At 40.4% G+C, this 21,114-nt stretch overlaps 1 protein-coding gene across 15 annotated transcripts in view; it reads right to left on the reverse strand.

Annotated features, from left to right (window-relative positions):
• Window positions 1-414: 414 nt before the first annotated feature.
• KLHL8 (kelch like family member 8) overlaps window positions 415-21,114 on the reverse strand; it is a 58,317-nt gene continuing 37,617 nt past the window's right edge. For 8 of the 15 annotated variants that reach the window (XM_017347450.4, XM_008267650.5, XM_089303150.1 and 5 more), the window contains 6 exons: window positions 17,214-17,357; window positions 15,732-15,843; window positions 7,648-7,816; window positions 7,276-7,435; window positions 2,596-2,797; window positions 415-1,806 (listed from right to left, as the gene is read on the reverse strand). In XM_017347450.4, the coding sequence (XP_017202939.1) occupies window positions 1,683-1,806; window positions 2,596-2,797; window positions 7,276-7,435; window positions 7,648-7,816; window positions 15,732-15,843; window positions 17,214-17,357 (911 nt within the window). In that variant the 3' untranslated portion in view covers window positions 415-1,682. Of the gene's footprint in view, window positions 1,807-2,595; window positions 2,798-7,275; window positions 7,817-15,731; window positions 15,844-17,213; window positions 17,358-21,114 lie in introns of those variants that run through there. The other 7 variants (XR_016212437.1, XR_016212436.1, XR_016212440.1 and 4 more) reach the window with 4 other exon arrangements.

Raw genomic sequence — 21,114 nt, forward strand, 5'->3', positions numbered from 1 at the left:
CTGAAATATGGCTATAATTACACAAGAGAGCATTTGTTTAGATGCAGAAATGATTTATGAGTTTGCCAACAGGCTAATTAAAAAGAGTAGCATAATCTGGGAACTTTTAAATCTGCCAACTGGGGTTCTCTTAGATGTTTTCTCCTTCTGCTTTCTTGGTTTTATATACTCAGTAGGCACTGACATTGGTAATGTGGCTTTCTGCTCTACTATCTTGACAAGTCCAGGATCCAGCTTAAAGAGGACTTTGCAAGCTATTTTGATGAACTTCAGGGCTCAAAGGATGAGGGAAGTGTTTTTTACAGCTTACTTGTGAACCAGATGTAACCAGCAGTGAACTACAATAAATTCTGAAGTATGTATACAGGAAAATTTAGGGAGGTCTGAAAGAAAGATGCCAAACTACAATGAAAATACAGAATGGGATATTTTAATATTAATACATATTTACAAAAATACATACATATAAAGAATAGGCCATTTATAATGCTGGTTAAAATCATGAAGAGCTGCTAAATCAGTAGGTAGATCAATATCTAAGCTTCAAATTAATGTAAAGAAATATTTTCAACTAAATTTCAGTAAGAATACTACAGGGGATTAAAAATAATGAGAAAAATAATAGTTCCAGTGCTTCTTATTTTCATCAATGATTTATTAATTAACATGGATCTGAACTAATCAGCAAACAGCCTATACAATGTTTTTATAAAAATGCATCATTTTCTGATAACAGTTAAGTCCAGATTCTGTACAGTCCGGAAACCAGGACTGTGGCAGATAACAAAACAGAAGTATAACAAATCTCGGGCTCACAAACAACTAACCAGACCAAAGAAGAAAGGTAAAGAGATTTTCAGATTCCTCTCAGGAGTCCTGTCATCTGCAGCATCCCTTCGCAAGGGCTCTCAGCTGGGCACTAGAATACTATCAAATTTAAAGCCTTCTCTAATATCTCCTCTGGTTCACTTTGTGTTTATCATGAAACAAATCCTTTTTACAAAAAATTTAAAAAATAAAACTACAGACTCAGTTTGATGAAATTAACACAGCTAGGTCTTTTGGTGTTCCAGTCAAACTGAAATTAAGGGGTTCTTACAGCACTCCTATAAGCTTCTGAAAGTGCAGACAAATGGCACTCAGAAAGACGAAACATTTTCTACTTCTGTAAATATCCAAAAAATCGAAAATTCAACACCTAGGAAAAAAAAATCAAGGCATAATTCATCAGCACCAAGTAGAAATGGGAGCAGGTCCTTATGTGTTCTTGTGTTGATGAATAGGTTCCAATCTCCCTCTAGAAAAAAATCCACTGCCTGGTAAGGTTAACACCGGTAGGTTAAAAAAAAAAAAAAAAAGTAAAACTGAAAAAAAATCACAATTTCAGTCTTTCAAATTGAAAAAAAAAAAAAGACTTCAAAGTTTTGGCACTACTTTAAACATTTTTCAAAGCAGGTCTTATTTCAAGCTTGACTGTCTTCCTTCCCTTCTCCATTATTTACTAAAGCAGAGAATATTAATAATTCTTCAGCTCTCATTCTAAAAGTTGTACTTGTCTTAATTCAACAATTAACACTTAATTAAGACTCTATAGTTAAAACTTCAAAGGTAGTCCTTTCAAAATCTTGGTTGTTTTTCTTGACCATCAGATAGGACTAAATTGTTGGTGGGTGGAACTCAAATCACATGCAGTCAACCACATTACTGGACCCATGACCTACATCTCGGATTTGGCTAGTTAAACAAGCACACACAGCCACGCCTGCTCCAGCTCTGCAGTGAGACACAGATCCCACAAGTTCCCACCTAAAAAGAGGAGAAAGAATTTTATCTTAAAACAACGCATTATTTTATTCAAAATACTGATCAGAGACAAAAGCTCCCTATCATGGGACTGGCTTTAAAAGACAGCAAGCCTCCAGAGAAGACAAGCTATCCCAGAGTCTTGTGTTAACAACCACAACCGGCAGTCCAGTAGCTCACCTTCAGCTGCACTTTTGCTTTCCAGTTTCACTTACTGGTAGTCAACCACAGTCTGGAAATATTAAATGGGGGATTCTAGAAATAATTCATAAATTTTAAACTGAAGCCATTCCGAATAATGTGATACCTCAAGCTGTTCTGCTCCAACATACCCTGTACATAAATCATCCCTTTGTCCTGAGTATCCATCCACATTGTATATGCTACCCCGTTAGTCACTTGGTAGCTGCCTACATTATCAGATTGTCTATTGAGGTATCACAGTGTTTGTGTCCAAGTAACCCTTATTTTACTGAATAATGGCCCCAAAGCATAAGAGTAGAGATGCTGGCATATTTATTCAGTATATTGTTATAACTTCTATTGTATTAGTAGTATTGTTGTTCATCTCTTATTACACTTAATTTATAAATTAAACCTTATCACAGGTATTTATGTATAGGAAAAAACAGTGTATACATAGCATTTAGTACTATCTGTAGTTTTAGCCATCCACTGGGGGTCTCAGAAGGTATCCCCCTGCAGATAAGGGAGGGCTACTGTATTTTAACACCCTGGAGGAATCTAGTACGAGAATATACCATCAAAAGATAGAGAAAACATGTAAATTACCTATTCAGCACTGGATCATATGCTTCTACTGTATTTAAATATGCATTGCCATTATGACCACCAACTGCAAAGATTTTGCCCATCACTGTTGCGATCCCAACTCCACCTCTGGGAGTGGTAAGTGCAGCCACGTAATCCCACTTGTTGCTTCGAGGGTCATACCGCTCAACTGAACTCAAAGGTGAGTTATCATCAAAACCACCTAAATGCAGAGAAGTATTTTTAAAACATCAATATGTCACAGTAACTACTACATTTCAGTAACTTCTACAACCAAATTTAAAAAAATCATTTTAGAATGGTTTAGAGAAAATGAGAAAAAAATTCATCCCAACACCTACCTAACATCATCATCAAACTACTACCACACATTTTCTATAATTCAACTTAAGATAATTTTCTATTTCACTGCAATAGAATTAAAAATCTTACACTAAGGGGCCAGCACTGTGGCATAGTGGGTAAAGCTATGCCTGAGATGCCAGCATCCAATATGGGCTCCATTTCTGATCCAGCTCCCTGCTAATGTGCCTTAGAAAGCAGCAGAAGATGGCCCAAGTGCTTAAGCCACTGCCACTTGCTTAGGAGACCCACAAAAAACTTCTGGCTCCTGATTTCCACCTGGCCCAGCCCTGGCTGTTGTGGACAATTTGGGGAGTGAACCAGCGGAACGAACACACCTCTCTTGCAGTGTCGGCATCCCATATGGGTGCCAGTTCTGGTCCCAGCTGCTCCTCTTCCGATGCAGCTCTCTGCTGTGGCCTGGGAAAGTAGTGTAAGATGACCCAAGTCCTTGGGCCCCTGCACCCACGTGGGTGACCTGGATGAAGCTCCTGGCTTTGGATCGGCCCAGGTCCGGCCATTGCGGCCAATTGGGGAGTGAACCAGCGGGTGGAAGACCTCTCTCTCTCTCTCTCTCTGCCTCCCCTACCCTCACTGTGTAACCCTTTCAAATAAATAAATCTTTAAAAAAGAAAAAAAAAAGCAGAGGAACGAAAAAAGAAAAATGCAGTTAGGTTGTTACACATGCCCATACCTTTAATTTTTTTTAAATTCATTTTATTTATTTGACAGGCAGAGTTGGGGGGGGGGGGGAGACAGAGAGAGGTCCTCCACCCACTGGTTCACTCCCTAAATGGTCCCAACGGCCAGGGTTGGGACAGGTGAAAGCCAGGAGCCAGGAGCTTATTCTGGGTTTCCCACATGGATGCATGGGCCCAGGCACTGGGGCTGTCCTCCACTGCTCTCCCAGGCACATTAGCAGGAAAGCTGGACTGGACTTTGAGCAGCTGAGACTCAAACTGGTGCCCATTTGGAATGCCAGTGCTGTAGGCAGTGGCTTAACTCACTATGCCACAACACCTGCCCCTAAATTCTTTTTTTTTTTTTTGACAGGCAGAGTGGACAGAGAGACAGACAGACAGAAAGAAAGGTCTTCCTTTGCCGTTGGTTCACCCTCCAATGGCTGCTGCGGCCGGTGCGCTGCAGCCAGCGCACCACGCTGATCCGATGGCAGGAGCCAGGTGCTTCTCCTGGTCTCCCATGGGGTGCAGGGCCCAAGGACTTGGACCATCCTCCGCTGCACTCCCGGGCCACAGCAGAGAGCTGGACAAAAGAGGGGCAACTGGGACTAGAACCCGGGGTGCCGGTGCCCCAACCGGGACTAGAACCAGGTGTGCCAGCGCTACAAGGTGGAGGATTAGCTTATTGAGCCGCGGCGCCAGCTCCTAAATTCTTATTTTTCAAATCAGTTGTGGTTGACTTAGATAGGACTTACAGAACCAAAAGCATTAAAACGTTCAACTTGATTCATTCTTAATTTTATCATGTTTGTTCTCACTATACAGGGCCAGAAGATTTAATAAATAACTATAATAGGACTACTGACAAAGGAGCATACGTTAGTCTTTATAGAAGACAGGGAGCTTTGAAAGGCAGCAACAGAATACTTTATGAATTTTGGATTTACATAGACCCAAATTCAAATTCCAGCTTTTCCACTTCTTACACGTTACTATGAGTAAACGATTCACTCACTCTGAATATCTGATGACTTTACAGAGCTGCTGTGATAATCAGACAAAATTTAGATGTCGAATATGTTACTCCTCTTTTTCTGTACTATAGATGAGCACTGGAAAACTCAGCATTACTTCTAGTTGCATATACTTATATGCTAACAATACTCCTATACTCTTATTATCAAGAACTATATAAGCATAAGTAATATATGTAAGTGTAACATACAAAGCTACTTCAAAACATTCATGAAAATGGCATTAGAAGCTTATTTTGGTGTGAAGAAATTTGAAATCCATGCAGTTTTTTTTTTGGACAGGCAGAGTTAGACATCCTCCACTGCACTCCCGGGCCACAGCAGAGAGCTGGCCTCGAAGAGGAGCAACCGGGACAGAATCCCAACCTAGAACCTAGGACTAGAACCCGGGGTGCTGGCACCGTAGGCGGAGGATTAGCCTAGTGAGCCACGGCGCCGGTCCACAGTTATTTCACAATTTAAATTTTCTGTGAAATTTTGGAGACCCTGCATATGCTGCTGACAACCTCTCTGAACTAACTGCCTCCTCTGGAAAGGAAGGGACTGCTAATCAAGACACAGCTCTGCATTTACTGGGTCACTGGAGATGCTTAACATATATAAAGATACTTTTAAAAGTTCATGCAAAATGCATATTACAAAAGAACTATGCCTAGGTTTCAAAGTTTTCTAGCATCAAATTAAGGCTATTTTTTAATTGTATTTTTCCTTAAGTTTCTTGAAGTACTCTCACATCATCTCTAATTCTTAAAGCAATTCTGAGAGACAGGTATTATAAACCCCACTTCATATCATTTAAAGCCCTGCTACAAATCCGTGGGGCTGTTAAAAACAGAATATATGCCTCTCCTTTGCAGTATAAGATTTCCAGATTATTCATCTGTATAATAAAGTTCAATAAAGTATTACTCTGCTGTTCCTTTCAACTCCATAATTCAGTAAAATAAAGGTCTTTTTTTTTCGGCCAGCACAGGAGGCCGGAGCCGCAGTGCTCGGTGTAGACGTCGCAGGCCGGCTCGGACCAGCTCAGCGCAAGGGGGCGCGGTGGGCGGAGGCGTGCACTGGGCCAGCATACGCGCGTCGCACGCTTCGCAGCGCACCACGAGGCCCGTGCCCACCGAACCCGCGCTACCGGCGGCCCGCGGAGCGGCGCCAGTGCGGTCAACACCGCGGCCCAGAGCGCGACTGCACGCGGTGCGGAGCTGCTAGATCAGGGAAGGTCACGGCCGGCTCTCCGCGGTGAGTGGCCGCACTCGAGTCTAAAATAAGTATTAATAAAGACTGACACAGCCTTTATTCATATGAAATAATTACCAGCTTACTTTAAGTATCCAACCTAATTTCCTTTGAAATGAAGTTCAGAAAAACAAGTCTTAGACCTTTTAGGATTTACTATCACAAAGCACTTTTTTTTTATTTGACAGGTAGAACTACAGACAGTGAGAGGGAGAGAGAGAGAGAAAGGTCTTCCTTCCATTGGTTCACTCCCCTAATGGCCGCTACGACTGGGGCTGCGCCGATCCGAAGCCGGGAGCCAGGTGCTTCCTCCTGGTCTCCCACGCGGATGCGGGGCCCAAGCACTGCCCTCCGGGGCCACAGCAGAGAGCTGGCCTAGAAGAGGAGCAACCAGGACTAGAACCCCGTGCCCATATGGGATGCCAGCGCCACAGGCAGAGGATTAACCAAGTGAGCCACGGTGCTGGCCCCACAAAGCACAATTTGTGCCCATATGTTTTAAAACATGTGTGTTATTTAAATTTAATTCCCTATTTTAGATTATTTACCGCTCCTAGAAAAATACAGAGGTACAAGTTTTAAACGTGAAAGATAAAGATTCAAACAAACAAAGATGAATTCAAAGGCATGGAGTGGGCACTTGGATTAGTGGTTAAGACACCCAAGTCCTGGTTCCGGCTCCAGCTTCCTGGCAGTGCAGACCCTGGGAGGCAGTGTTGACAGCTCAAGTACTCGGGTTCTCATCACCCACGAGAGAGACATGGGTTGTACTCTGGTTTCCAGCTTCAACCACAGCCACAGCAAGCATTGGAGCAGTAAAGCAGGGGGTGGGAGCTAGCTAGTTCTCTCTCTACTTTCTTTCAAATATGTACAAATTGTAAAAATCAATTCAAAGTCGTATCTCAGCATTGATCCCACCTGAGGTTGAATGAATATACTTTTTGTTACTGTGCTATTTTTTGACACTTGTCATATATCTGATATACCAAATTAGAAAAGCACCATCCTGGGACCGGAGCTGTGGCATAGCAGGCAAGGCCGCCACCTGCAGCACAGGCATCCCATATGGGCACCGGTTCAAGTCCTGGCTGCTCTACTTCTGATCTAGCTCTCTGCTATGGCCTGGGAAAGCAGTGGAGGATGGCCCAAGTGCTTGGGTCCCTGCGCCTGCATGGGAGACCCAGAGGAAGCTTCTGGCTCCTGGATTCAGATTGGCCCAGCTCCGGCTGTTGTGGCCATTTTGGGAGTGAACCAGCAGATAGAGGACCCCCCTCTCTCTTTTTCTCTCTCTCAGCCTCTGCTTCTCCATAAGTCTGCCTTTCAAATAAATAAATCTTGAAAAAAAAAAAAAAAAAAAAGAGAGAGAGAGAGAAGCACCATCCACTCACCAACAACATATAAGCAACCATGAAGTTCACTAACTCCATTGCCTGCTCTTCGTTGACCCATTTCTTTAACTTCTATCCACTTGTCTAGATGTGGATCATACCTCTCCACACTAGATAAAGAAGCCACTCCATCATTGCCACCTACTGCATAAACATGGTTCTAAATGAAGAAAATCAGAAAACACATGACATTTTGCATGGATTTACATATTGTCCTAACAGTAGGTGACTATATGCAAGAAAGCAGTATTTCATGAAATAGTATGTTATACACTAGTATCTGCTTACTGGTGATATGAATATATCAGACCTTTATTTGGTTATAGATGAAATGCAATGCAATTCACTGGGCAAGGTGCCACGTAACTTTACCACTAGAGCCACAGAGCCAACTCCTCCGCGGGGTGTATTCATTGGTGCCACTGTACTCCACTGATCTGATTCTATATCATATCTCTCCACATCACTGAAGCACGTATTATCATCTAAACCTCCAATTGCATAAATTGGGCCTCCCAAGGAGGCCAAGGCAATTCCCCGCCTGCAAAGAAAAAAAAAAAATACAACTCAGCACCTCAGTTTGTTTCTGGGAAAAAAGCCAAAATAACTGCCAATCCAAGTCATTTATTATCTTTACCATCAGATGGTACAGTTTGTTTGTTATTTTTAGACATATCAAAGCTTCTGAACAGTGTCACCAAACTATGCAATTTTATGTGCTACCTAGAGTTGTACAGTTAATGGCATACACAGGTTACTTAAAATCCAGATTAAACAGCACCTTGTAAAGTAAAACTCAACAATAGTACTAAGGAGGGGCCGGCACTGTGGTGCAGTGGGTAAAACCGCCAACTGAAGTATTGGCATCCCATATGGGCGCGCTGGTTTGAGTCCCCGCTGCTCCACTTCCAATCCAGCTCTCTGCTATGGTCTGGGAAAGTGGTAGAAAATGGCCCAAGTCTTTGGGTCCTGCATCCATGTGGGAGACCCGGAGGAAGCTCCTGGCTTCGGACTGGCGCAGCTCCAACCACTGCAGCCAATTGGGGAGTGAACCAGCGGATGGAAGACTCTCTCTCTCTGCCTCTCCTCTCTCTGCTTAACTCTTTCAAATGAATAAATAAGACTTAAAAAAAAAATAGTACTAAGGAGTTCAAAGTTTCAGTTAGTATAATACAGTTGTATATTGGAGAGGTCAATGAGTTGACAGAGAATGGTTTGCTGAAGTCAAAAGCTAATATCATTTCTGAATCCATGTAATCTATGCACAGCTTTTCCTGATAGGGTTTTGCTACACCAAGCAAAAGAATCTCAATTTCTATATTATAAACTTTATATTTCTGCAGGGCATTTATTTCTGTTATGGGAAAGGAAGATACTTAGACCCACTTAAAAGCTAATTCATTGTAACAGTAATTAGAAAAAGTTAATCCAATTTCTTACAAAACACACAGGAGCAGTCGAGTTGGACTACATACTTTAAAATCTGTCACTAACTTAGAAACTTACTTTTCCCATCTCAGAAAATAGCACCTCTCTCTCTCTAGTTACTTAAGTCAGACACAAAAGAATCAACCTTGTCTCTACCTCCTTTTATTTTTTTCTTAAGATTGTTTATCTGAGAGGGAGAGATCTTCCATCTACTGGTTTACTTCCCAGATAGCCGCAACATCTGGCGCTGGGACAGGCCAAAGTCAGCAGCCTTATCTGAGTCTTTAGAGTGGGTGGCAGGGTCCCAAACAGCTGGGCCATCATCCACAGCTTCCCAGGCTATCAGCAAGGAGCTGGATCAGAACTAGAGCAGCCAAGACATGAACCTGTGCCCATATGGGATCCAGTGTTGCAGGTGGTGGCTTTACCCACTACACCAGCCCCATCTCTACCTTGTTCTTTTCCTTTCTCAAATCTAATCATCATAAAGTCTTATTGCAGTACACCTCTGAGACCGCTCTCAAATATGTCCTTTTCTCTATCTCTATTTCTACCCCTTTAGTCCAAGCTACCACTGTTTGTTGACTGAACTAGCAAAATAAATCCTTTTTGTTCTGCCAGACTGTTTTCACTGTGGTCATCCTCAACTCCCTCCTTCATTTTGTATGCAAAGGATCTCTAAAAAGAAATCTGACCCTATCACACCCCTGCTATTTAAATAAAATATATATGGAAAGTGTATATTATACAAATGTACCCTGATAAAATATTCTTGGCACAACTAAAGGGTTTCATCATTTGCCTACTCTTTCTGCCTCATTTCTTTTTTTATTTTTAAGATTTATTTACTTTCTTTCAAAGACAGAGTTAGAGAAAGAGAGAGGCAGAAACAGAATCTTTCATCTGCTGGTTCATTCCCCAAATGGCCACAATGGCTGTAGCTGGGCCAATCCAAAGCCAGCAGCCAAGGGCTTCTTCCAGGTTTCCCATGTGGGTGCAGGGGCCCAAGGTCTTGGGCCATTTTCTCCCGTCTTCCCAGGCGCATCAGTAGGGAGTTGGATTAGAAGTTGAGCAACCAGGACTCAAACCGGCCCATATATGGGATGCTGTTAGCACAGCCAGTGGGGTTTTACTTACTACAGCACAGCTCTAGCCCCATCTGCCTCACTTCTTGATACCTTTTCCCTTGCTATTTCAGCCACAGTGGACTTCCAGCATGCTCTTTCACCTCCAGGCTTTTGAAAGTTCATCTCTCTCCACCCACTTTACCCCACCTATAACACATAACCAGGTTAAATTGTGGGACTTCATTAAGATCTCTTCTCAAGCATCCTTTCCTTATCCTATGCTAACATTGAATATACTACTACTAGCAATGACATATTTGTGTCTTTATTTGTATCATTCCTTTTAGAAAGTAAGCTTTACAAAGGCAGAGACTTTGGATATATTATTTATTGGCAGTACAGGTTGAGCATCCCTAACTTGAAAATCCAAAATCTGGAACTTTCAAACATCAAATTACAAGTGGGAGGTTCCACACCTGACCTCATGATGGGTCATAATTAAAATGCAGAAACACTAAAAATATTGCATAAAATTACTTTTAGGCCAAGATATATGTAAAATAAAATATGTGTACAAGATATATGTAAAATAAAATGAAGTTTATGTTCAGACTTGGGATCTACCCCCAAGACATCTTAGTATTTAAATGCAAATATTCCTCACAGATCTGAAATTTGAAACATTTCTGGTCACAAGCAATTAAGATAAGAGATATTCAACCTGTAACAGCAAACAAAGTGCTTTCCTTCTTCACCACTTAATATACCTTAGGTGGTTTTGTTTTTGTTTTTGTGTTTTTGTTTGTTTGTTTGTTTGTTTTGACAGGCACAGTTAGACAGTGAGAAAGAGAGAGAGAAAGAGAGACCGAGACAAAGGTCTTCCTTCCGTTCACTCCCTAAATGGCCGCCACGGCCGGCGCCGCGCCAACCCGAGGCTAGGAGCCAGGTACTTCCTCCTGGTCTCCCATGCAGGTACAGGGCCCAAACACTTGGGCCATCCTCCACTGCCCTCCTGGGCCACAGCAGAGAGCCGGACTGGAAAAGGAGCAACCAGGACTAGTACCCAGTGCCCCAACCAGGACTAGAACCCGGGGCTCTGGCGCCGCAGGCAGAGGATTAGCCAAGCGAGCTATGGCGCTGGCCCCTTAGGTGGGTTTTAACTTCTTTTGTTAAATAAATAAAGCAACTCCTAGACACGCTCTATTAGGATGATGTGTTTCAATGAAATGAGAGCTTGAACAAAATCAGCAGCTATTTTAGTAGAAGGATGAAAAGCAGAGGATGGGACAGGCAGCACTGTAGCATATCACATTAAGCTGCCACCTGCAGCACCAGCATCCCTTACAGGCACCAATTTGAGTCCTGACTGCTCTACTTCCAATCCAGCTCCCTGCTAATGCATCTGGAAAAGCAGTGGAAGATGGCCCAAGTGCTTGGGCTGCTGACCCGGATGATGCTTCTGGCTCCTTGCTCTGATCTGGCCCAGCCCTGACCATGCGGTCATTTGGGGAGTGAACCAGTGGACAAAAGACTTCTCTTTCTCTGCCTCTCCCTCTCTGCAATTCTACCTTTCAAATAAATAAATCTTTAAAAAAAAAATGGAGTAGAGTGGGGGAGAACACTGGAAATCTTGCATGTAAAGATTATCTTGATATTACTTAAAAGATGATTTATAGCAATCTAAATTATAAGCAAATAATATGACAAGATCATTACAACTTTTTTGTTTTATATAGTCAGCTAGCTTTGGAATGTTTAGGGCATATTTTAAATGATTGAAGAAGTTGAACTGCTATTTTGCTAGAGAAGTTTCATTCAATCCTTGACTAAAAACTAACTTAATAGTACTTTAAGAGGCAAGGGTGGGGATGAGCATTTGGCAGAGTGGTTATTGACACCAGCTTTAGAAATGTGTCCCGTATCAGTATGCCTGGATTCAAACTCAGCAACAGTTCAGAATTCAGCTTACTGCTAATGCAAATCCTGGGAGGCAGTGGTAACTGCTCAAGTCCTTGGGTTCCTGTCACCCGCATGGGAGACATGGATTGATTTACGGTCTCCCAGCTTCAGTCCTGGCCCAGCCCAGGTCATCACCAGCATTTGTTGAATGAACCAGCAGATGGGAACTCTAATAAATTTTAATTCCTTTTTTTTTTTAATTAAAGAGGTAAAGGTATAAAGAGTTCAGATCTACTTCGGGATTCTGCCCCATTTTAATCCAAGTGTTAAAATATAAACTACCTCTATAGGTATAAATCAAGCCTCATTAAAGTACTAAAATGTCACTTTTAGATAAAAGTTAATAGCACATTTTAAGACTAGCTTTTTTTCCCCTAGGATTCTCACTCATGAGGAAAAAATGGCTAAAAAATCTCTTCAGCAGAACTCTCTCCACGTTTCTATATAATCTTTTATACTTTCACATATGAAGAATACACAGTTAAAAATACTTTACTGGGGGCTGGCATTGTGGCTCAGATTAAGCCACTGCCTGCAATGCCAGTATCCCATATGAGCATCAGTTCAAGTCCTGGCTGCTCCACTTTCCATCTAGCTCCTTGCTAATGTGCCTGGATAAGAGGAAAGGATGGCCCAAGTACTTGGGCCCCTGCCACCTAAGTGGAAGACTCAGATAAAGTTCTTAGGCTCCTGGCTTTGGTCTGGACCAGACCCAGCCACTGTAACCATTTGGTGAGTAAACCAGAAGAACAATCTCTGCCTCCCCCACCTTGTAATTCTGCCTTTCAAATAAATAACCCATCTCCCCCAGATTAAGTTAATCAAGACTAGAAGGGGCCAGTACTGTAATATAGCAGGTAAAGACACTTCCTGCAACACTGGCATCTCAAATGGGCTTATTCATGTGCTGGCTGCTCCACTTTCCATCCTACTCCCTGCTAATGGCCTGGGAAAAGCAGTGGAAGATGGCCCAAGTGTTTGGGTCTCTGCCACCCACATGGGAAACCCAAATGAAGTTCCTGGCTTTGACTTGACCCAGTCCTGGCCATTGTAGCTATCTGGGAAGTGAACCAGAGGATGGAGGATCTTTCTTTCTAATAAATAAATCTTTATTAAGAAAAGACTAGAAAATTATGTAACAATGACATATCCCCATGAGTTGTTTTAAAACTGCTCAGTCTGACAAGTAATTTTTTTTAATTTAATATTTATTTATTTGAAAAACAGAAAGAGACAGTCAGAGGAGAGATCTTTATCTGCTGGCTCACTCCCAAAATACCCACACAGCCAGGACTGGGTCAGGCAAAAGTCAGGGGTCTGAAACTCAATTTGGGTCTCCCACATAGGTGGCAGGGACCCAAATACTCACACTGTCACCTGCTCTCTCCCAGGGTGCAGCTTAGAAGGAAGCTGGAACTGGAAGTAGAGCAGGAATTTGAAACCAGGCACTCCACAGATGGGGGAATCTGTGTACCCCAAAGGTTGTCTTAACCACTATGCTAAACCTCTGCCACCTCAAAAGTCATTTTTAACTCTTATAGAATGTTGCTATTGTTTGCAAACCACATAAGCCACAATTTTTCAAGTCAGATTTTGCTTCTTCCAATAAAAGGGCAGTTTGATAGTCTAGCTTCTAGTTTCATGTAAATGATTAAACTAAATATTTGAAATCCTCATCCTATTTACTGAAATTTAAATTTGGAAAAAGCAGTAACATGGGACTCCTTATACTTTTAATATGTACTACATATTAATATGTATAACAGATATGTATATAAAGGTAATTAAAGGTAGAAATAGTATGTAATCCAAAACTTCCATTTAGTACAAAATGTATATCATCTTTCTGACATATATAATTACACGGAGAAGAATTACAGTATGCTACATTGTTTTTATACCAGGTGTGTGTGTGTGTGTGTGTGTGTTTTTTTTTTTTTTTAACAGGCAGAGTTAGAGAGAGAGAGAGAGAGAAAGAGAAAGGTCTTCCTTCTGTTGGTTCACCCCCTAAATGGCCACCACGGCTGGCGCGCCGATCTGAAGCCAGGAGCCAGGTGCTTCCTCCTGGTCTTCTATGTGGGTGCAGGGCCCAAGCACTTGGGCCATCCTCCACTGCCTTCCTGGGCCACAGCAGAGAGCTGGACTGGAAGAGGAGCAACTGGGACAGAATCCAGCACCCCACTGGGACTAGAATCCGGGGTGCCAGTGCCACAGGTGGAGGATTAGCCTAGTGAGCCGCGGCACCGGCCTGTTTTTATACCAATTTATAATAAATATTTGTTCCTTCTCACTAAGCAATATATACATCTTAAAATACCTTGTTTCTCCGTAAGGTCTCTCATTTCCAGATCAAAAGCCTTCAATGATGTTTCCTTACTTACATTCATCCCAGGTTATCATCCTCACATTGTGAACAACATATTTTTGTATACCCTTTATTGCAAAGTCCTTATTTTCAACACTTATTAATGAACTAACAGGTAACATCCACTCAAAAGAACTGGTTTTTAATGCATAAGAACATAATTTTTATTCTCATACCCCAGATACGTCTCACACTTCTAAACCACGGCTATTAAAGAATACAACTAAAATCACCCTCTACCTAATGCTATACTTCTTTTACTACAGGCAACTGTAGCATATTTACTTTTCGCTTTTTGCTTTTTCCTTTTTCATAAAGATGTGTTTCACATTGGTTTCCCTTGTTTTCATTTATTTCACATATAAAACATAATCACAAACCTGTTTTCCCACCATGTTGTACTGGTGTAACTGAGTCTTTAAAATACTTAAAAGGCAGGTTTTAATCTGTAACTCTAATTTTAATATTTTCAGGTTTCGTCTAGAGTATATTTGTCTACTCTCTTTTGAATCTTAATTTGTTCACGATACTGGCTATCCTTTCATCTTAAAATATGTAAAAATTCAACAGTCATTAATAAAAAAGTTAGCATACTGAATCATGTTACCCAAAATTTTTAGTTTCCCTTTAGACTGATCCACTTATTATACATTTCAATTTATTATATGTGGGAATTTAAAACATTAATGTTCATCATGATGAAATAACAAGAATGCAGAAAATGAAGGATATTTCCGAAACATAAAATATGAGAGATCTTCAAAAAGTTAATGGAAAATGCCATGAAAAACATGCATTTCAAAAATTTTTGCACCAAACTAATCCTTCAACTCCATTTTTTCCCATGAATTTTTGAACTACCTTTGTGTACACATATGCCTTATTCCCAAAGTAAGTATTTTAATTAATAAACACCAGAGACATTTCTACTAAGATCAAGATAAACGCACCTACTGTCTTTGCTATATTCATACCATATTATATCGTTAGCCAATATAATACGATAAGAAAAATCCAGGTAAGAACATATAGGAAAATGGTAAAAACTGAATGTTCTACAGATTAGTAGTACTGTTATCAATGCTAATTTTAATCACTATACCTTGGTTGTGTAAGATGTTAACATCATGGGAAGCTAAGTGGAGGGTGTATAGTAAGGTTTGTATACCTTGGCACTATTGTCAGTTGGGGAAAGAATATTCTTTGTTGTGGGGTGCTGTCCCAGTGCACTGTAAGGTTTGTAGCAGCATCCCTGTCCTCAACCGAATTAGATGCTAGCAACAACCTGCCCACCTTCAATCTGAGACAACCAAAAAGGTCTCCAGACACTGCAAGTGTCCTAGAGAAGACATAAAAATAATCTTCAACTGAGAACTACTGTACAGAGGAATTCTTAATTATTTGCTGCTTCTTTGAAAAACCTAAAACTTCAAAACAAAAAGTTTAAAAAAATCAATGCTCAGATAAAACTGTGACTACTATCATAATTTGTGATTTCACAAAAAAGGTGATCCCATTTTTAATTAAAAAATAGAAAAAGGTATAACAATTCATCATTTTGTATGCTGTAACAAAATGTGTTTGACAAGGCATTATTGTCCATCGTTAATTCAAAGCAGAGTTCCACGCTGATCTACCTCTTTGTGTTCATTGATGCCTTCATCATCCATTTATTAGTGAGAGGATCAAACATCTCCATGCTACCTAAATGTTCATTTCCATCATGTCCACCTACTGCATACACTTTACCTGTCAAATAGAGAAGTATTTTCATTTGATTCAAAATAAATAATAGTAATGTTATTTATGTATAAACAATCTATAAAACTTAAAGATCATCATAAATTAGTTTTCAATAACTGCTGTTCAGTATGATGATAAATGTTATTTCAGTTGTCAATAAAAATCAATGTAAGCTTTCACTAAACATGCTGTTCTACATAAAGTTGTTTAAATGCTCCAACACTATCCTCCATTTAGGTTCCCCAATTTTTAATTACTTAGTAGATTAAATCACTATGATTTTAAAGAATAATAAAGTGTTCTTCTTAATATGTTAACAAAGTACAAAAGTATTAACACAGTATTATTAAACTTCTTCTATGTCAAACGAAAATACATACAGGAAAATGGGAAATATTTCACACTAACATGTTAGCTGTGACTATTTATGGGTGTTTGGGTTACAGATGATTTTTATTTTTTAAAATATGCTCGTGCTGTGGCGCAGTGGGTTAGCTCTGCCTGCAACTCCAGCATCCAAATCGGAGCAGCAGTTCCAGTCCTGGCTGCACTGCTCCGATCCAGATCTCTGTTAACATGCCTAGGAAAACAGCGGAAGATGGTCCAAGTGCTTCAGCCCCTGCCACCCACAAGGGAGACCCAGATGGTGATCTGAGCTCTTGGTTTTGGGCTGGCCCTGCCCAGTCAACCATGGCAGCGAAGATACACTCTTCCATCTTTTCCTTCCTTTCCTTCCCTCCCTTTTCTCCCTTCCCTTCCCTACCTTCCTTTTCTTTTTCTTTCTCTGCCTTTGAAATAAATATTTTTAAAATGTCTTTATACTTTCCAAAAAGAGCATTTGTATTTTACAACTAGAAAAATGAATTTTTAACATTTTCTAACAACTTATCTATGCTTTTGCAATTAATTTTCAGTAATGAATTTTTTAAAAATCTAATTTCAGCAATAATAATTACATGGGTAGAGAAAAAGCTGATACATACATTATGATTTGAGTTCAATAAACTTTTTTTAACTTGATTTTTTTTTTCAAACATGAAGGGTTGTCAAAAAGTTCATGGAAAACACACTATCTTTTAATTCCATTTTTCTATGAAGTTTTCAGAAGTACCTCACATAACTCAGGACAGTTTACTTTAACTCTTCATCTTCCTTTTACCTGATACTCATCTTCAAATTGTACCTATGAGTACATGCAACACTGAACACCTGTGGCCACAATGCAAGTAACTAATCAATACCCAAATATTTTATTGACATATTATTAAAATTTTGCAATATTCAATGTTCCTACATAACAGAAGATGCTCAAAATTCAAATATTTTAAAAGAGCACTGTGATCATGTGATGTGATTTTAGACAATAGTGGACCCACCTTTCACAGAGATTACACCCACATGTCGCCTTCGGCTATTCATTTCTGGTCCAAAGAACCAACTGTCTTTGTTGATAGAATAGCATTCAATACTGCGAAAGGGGTCACCAGATCCTCCTCGACCACCTACACAAAACAGCACGCCTACAGGGAAAATCACAAAATAGAGTACACCTGCTGTGCCTGCTCGCAACATTCCTTTACAATATGGTGCTTCATAGTTTCACTCACTCTGTAAAATTGCTCGTCGTAACAAAATCAGTTACCTCCTATTTCCTATTAAACATAATTGCATTATTTGATATGGAACTCATCCTGTTTTCTGAGAAATTCCTTAGTTGCTTGATTTCTGTAATATGAAATCTTTTGTCTCTAATCATCTTCATGTTTTTCATTTTCTATCATTAGTGAATTTCTTGCATACATTATACTCAACAGGAAAAGTTCATCCCTTTGTTTTAAATTCCTTCTGTGGCATACATTCCAATCCATATTTCCACATGATGTACCACAGGCACCTGAGAACCAACATGTTCCAAAGAATTTCCCTTCCTTACCTACCTAAACAATCTCTACTTTCCCCCCACTGTCCTATTTCTCCCTTTCTATTCCCACTGCCACTGTCTCAAGCCCTCATTAGTTATCACCCAATCACAGTACTACAAAATACTGTCCTCTTATTGCTTACTGATCTTTTTTTTTTTTTTTTTTTTTGGAGTTTTTTTTTTTTTTTTTTTAACTTTTATTTAATGAATATACGTTTCCAAAGTACGAATAATGGATTACTATGGCTTCCCCCCCATACCGTCCCTCCCACCCACAACCCTCCCCCCTCCCACTCCCTCTCCCCTTCCATTCACATCAAGATTCATTTTCGATTATCTTAATATACAGAAGATCAGCTTAGTATACATTAAGTAAGGCTTTCAACAGTTTGCTCCCACACAGAAACATAAAGTGAAAAATAATAGATGATTTTTAGCAGACTCATAGAATGGCAGATGCCCTAAATAGCACTCTGGCCTCAGAATCAGCCCTAAAGGCACTCGGATCTGGCTGAAAAGCCCATGAGAGTATTTCAGGCATGGAAAGCCAAGACACTCTGGCAAAAGATCTCTGTGAGTGAGATCTCAGTGGAAAGAACAGGTCTTCAAAGAAGGAGGTACCTTTCTCTGAAGGGAGGAGAGAACCTCCACTTTGACTATGACCTTGTCTAAACAAGATAAGAGTCGGAGAACTCAAGGGGCTTCCATAGCCTTGGAAACTCATGACTGGAGCATAGGGAGATTACTGATGCCATAGACAGGAGTGTCAATTGGTAAAGTCAACAACAGGAGTCACTGTGCACTTACTCCTCATGTAGGATCTCTGTCCTTAATGTGCTGTGCATTGAGATTTAATGCTATAATGAGTACTCAAATAATATATTTCACTTTGTGTTTCTATGGGGGTGCAAACTGTTGAAATCTTTACTTAATGCATACTAAACTGATCCTCTGTAAAAAAAAAAAAAAAAAGAAAAAAAAAAAGAAAAGAAAAGAAACTATCAACTCCCAACTTGACTCTCACTGGGCTTACTGATCTTTTTTGCTATTAAATTATCAACATAGTAACCTAATTAAAAGACTCTTTCGACAGCAATTACCTACATCAGTAGTTCTCAAAAACTTTAGGGAAAGCTGGGCAGGTGTTTGGACTAATGATTAAGATGCTGCTTGGAACACCTATTTCTCTCCTGAATCCAGCTTCCTGTTAGTGCCGATCCTGGGAGGAAGAACTGAGTTTCTGGCTCCGGGCTTTGGCCTGGCCCAGCACAAGTTGTTGCAGGCATTGAGGAATAAACCAACTGATCTGAGTTCTCTGTCTATTCCTATGCCTCTCGAATACATAAAAACTAATTAAAATTTAAGAAAATACTTTAGTGAATTCACTGAATTGGACACATAAAAATAATTACAATGGCAAATTTTATGTTATACATCCGACAACTAAAAAAAAACAAATAGAAGAAAACACTATAGTGTGTGATTCAGGAGGGCCTGACTCCCAGAGTTTTTGACTCAGCAGGTTTGGAGCAGGTCTAAGAATTTATATTTCTAACAAGTTCCCAAGTGAATGCTGATGCTGCTGGTCCAGGGTGAACACGTCCTTCACACTCTGAGAGGTACTGACTATCTTAAAAGGGAAAGCCCAAAAGCCCTAGCTTCCAGGACCTAATCTCCTCTCCTCTCCTCTCTTTTTTTCTCTCAAACATGATTCATGTTCCTGCAATATGCCCAAAACACTTATTCTTGGTGTTCCTATAGCACTTTGGGTAACAATCATTCACTTAGCACATAGAATTTTGCAACGATCTAGCATGCTGACATCTGTCACCAAAGTTTAAGCTAGTTCAAGACTGTGTTTGGGGCCAGTGTTGTGGCGCAGGTTAATTCCCCAGCCTGTGGCACTGGCATCCCATATGGGTGCCAGTTCTAGTCCTGGCTGCTCCTCTTCCAATCCAGCTCTTTGCTATGGCCTGGGAAAGCAGTGGAAGATGGCCCAAGGGCTTGGGCCCCTGCACCCATGTGGGAAACCCAGAAGCAGCTCCTGGCTTCGGATGGGCTCAGTTGGACCCAGCCGTTGTGGCCATTTGGGGAGTAAACCAGCGGATGGAAGACCTTTCTCTCTGTCTTTCCCTCTCACTATCTGTAACTCTACCTCCCAAATAAATAAAATCTTAAAAAAACAAAAAACAAAAAACAAAAAACTGTGTGTTAAGCATTTATGTGGTAACAAAGGTTAACACAGTGCATGGCATGTATTAGACATTCAATAAATATAAAATGTACTGAGTACTCCTTTTCCTAACTGTCACTCAGAAGAACATCTATTTATTATTCAAAACTAAGGCTGAGGTCTACCCTTTTTTTTGAAGATTTACTTATTTATTTGAGAGGCAGACTTACAGAGAGAGGGAGAGACAGAGCAGGACTTCCACCTGCTGGTTCACTTCCCAAATGGCTACAACAGCTAGAGCTGAGCCTATTCAAAGCCAGGAGCCAGGAGCTTTTTCCAGGTCTCCAAATGGGTGCAGGGGCCCAATCACTTGGGCCATCTTTTGCTGCTTTTCCCAGGCACATTAGCAGGGAGCTGCATTGAAAGTGGAGCAGCCAGTACTCAAATGATGTGATGCCCTTATGTGATGCTAGCACACACACACACAATTTTCATGGGAAAACATAGCCTAAAAATAGTGGCAAATAAAAGTGAAACTGCAGACTCCTTAAAAAAAAAAAAAAGAGCCTTAGATTCTAAGAATTTAATATGGTTGATTATACAAATGTTAGGATATTTTAGTGACATTCTTTTGATCTGGAAAAATGCAAAAATATTTAGGGGCAAGCATTTGATTCAACAGTTAAGATGCCTCTTAGAACATCTGCATCCCATTTTCGAGTCCCTGCTTCAAGCCCTGACTCTGCTTCCAATCCAGCTTTCTGCTAATGCACCATGCTGGGAGGCAGCATATGATGGTTCAAGGATTTGGGTCTCCAGCAACCACATGGGAGAACCAGCATGAGTTCCAGGTTCCTGATTTCTAGTGCAGCCCTGGCTATTGCAGGCATCTACAGATTGAATCAGTGGATGGAAGTCACCACTCTCTCTTTCTACCTCTCAAGTCCACACATAAGATTTAAAATAAATATTTAATCATGTAATATGTATCAAACTCCAACATTTAGCATTAGGAATACAAGCCTAAATCTAAATATACTTACCTGCGTTTGAAGAACTTAAGACACATCAAATAAGTACTAGAATACAATATAAGAAAACAGTTCAAACAAATTGTTATAAAAGCATAAATAAAAAGAGGAGTTAATTCTACCGAGAAGAATTGGGGAAGACCTCATCCAGA

This window comes from Oryctolagus cuniculus, chromosome 8 (assembly GCF_051225735.1).
Source record: "Oryctolagus cuniculus isolate XC-2025 breed Fujian yellow rabbit chromosome 8, ASM5122573v1, whole genome shotgun sequence".
NCBI lineage: Eukaryota > Metazoa > Chordata > Mammalia > Lagomorpha > Leporidae > Oryctolagus > Oryctolagus cuniculus.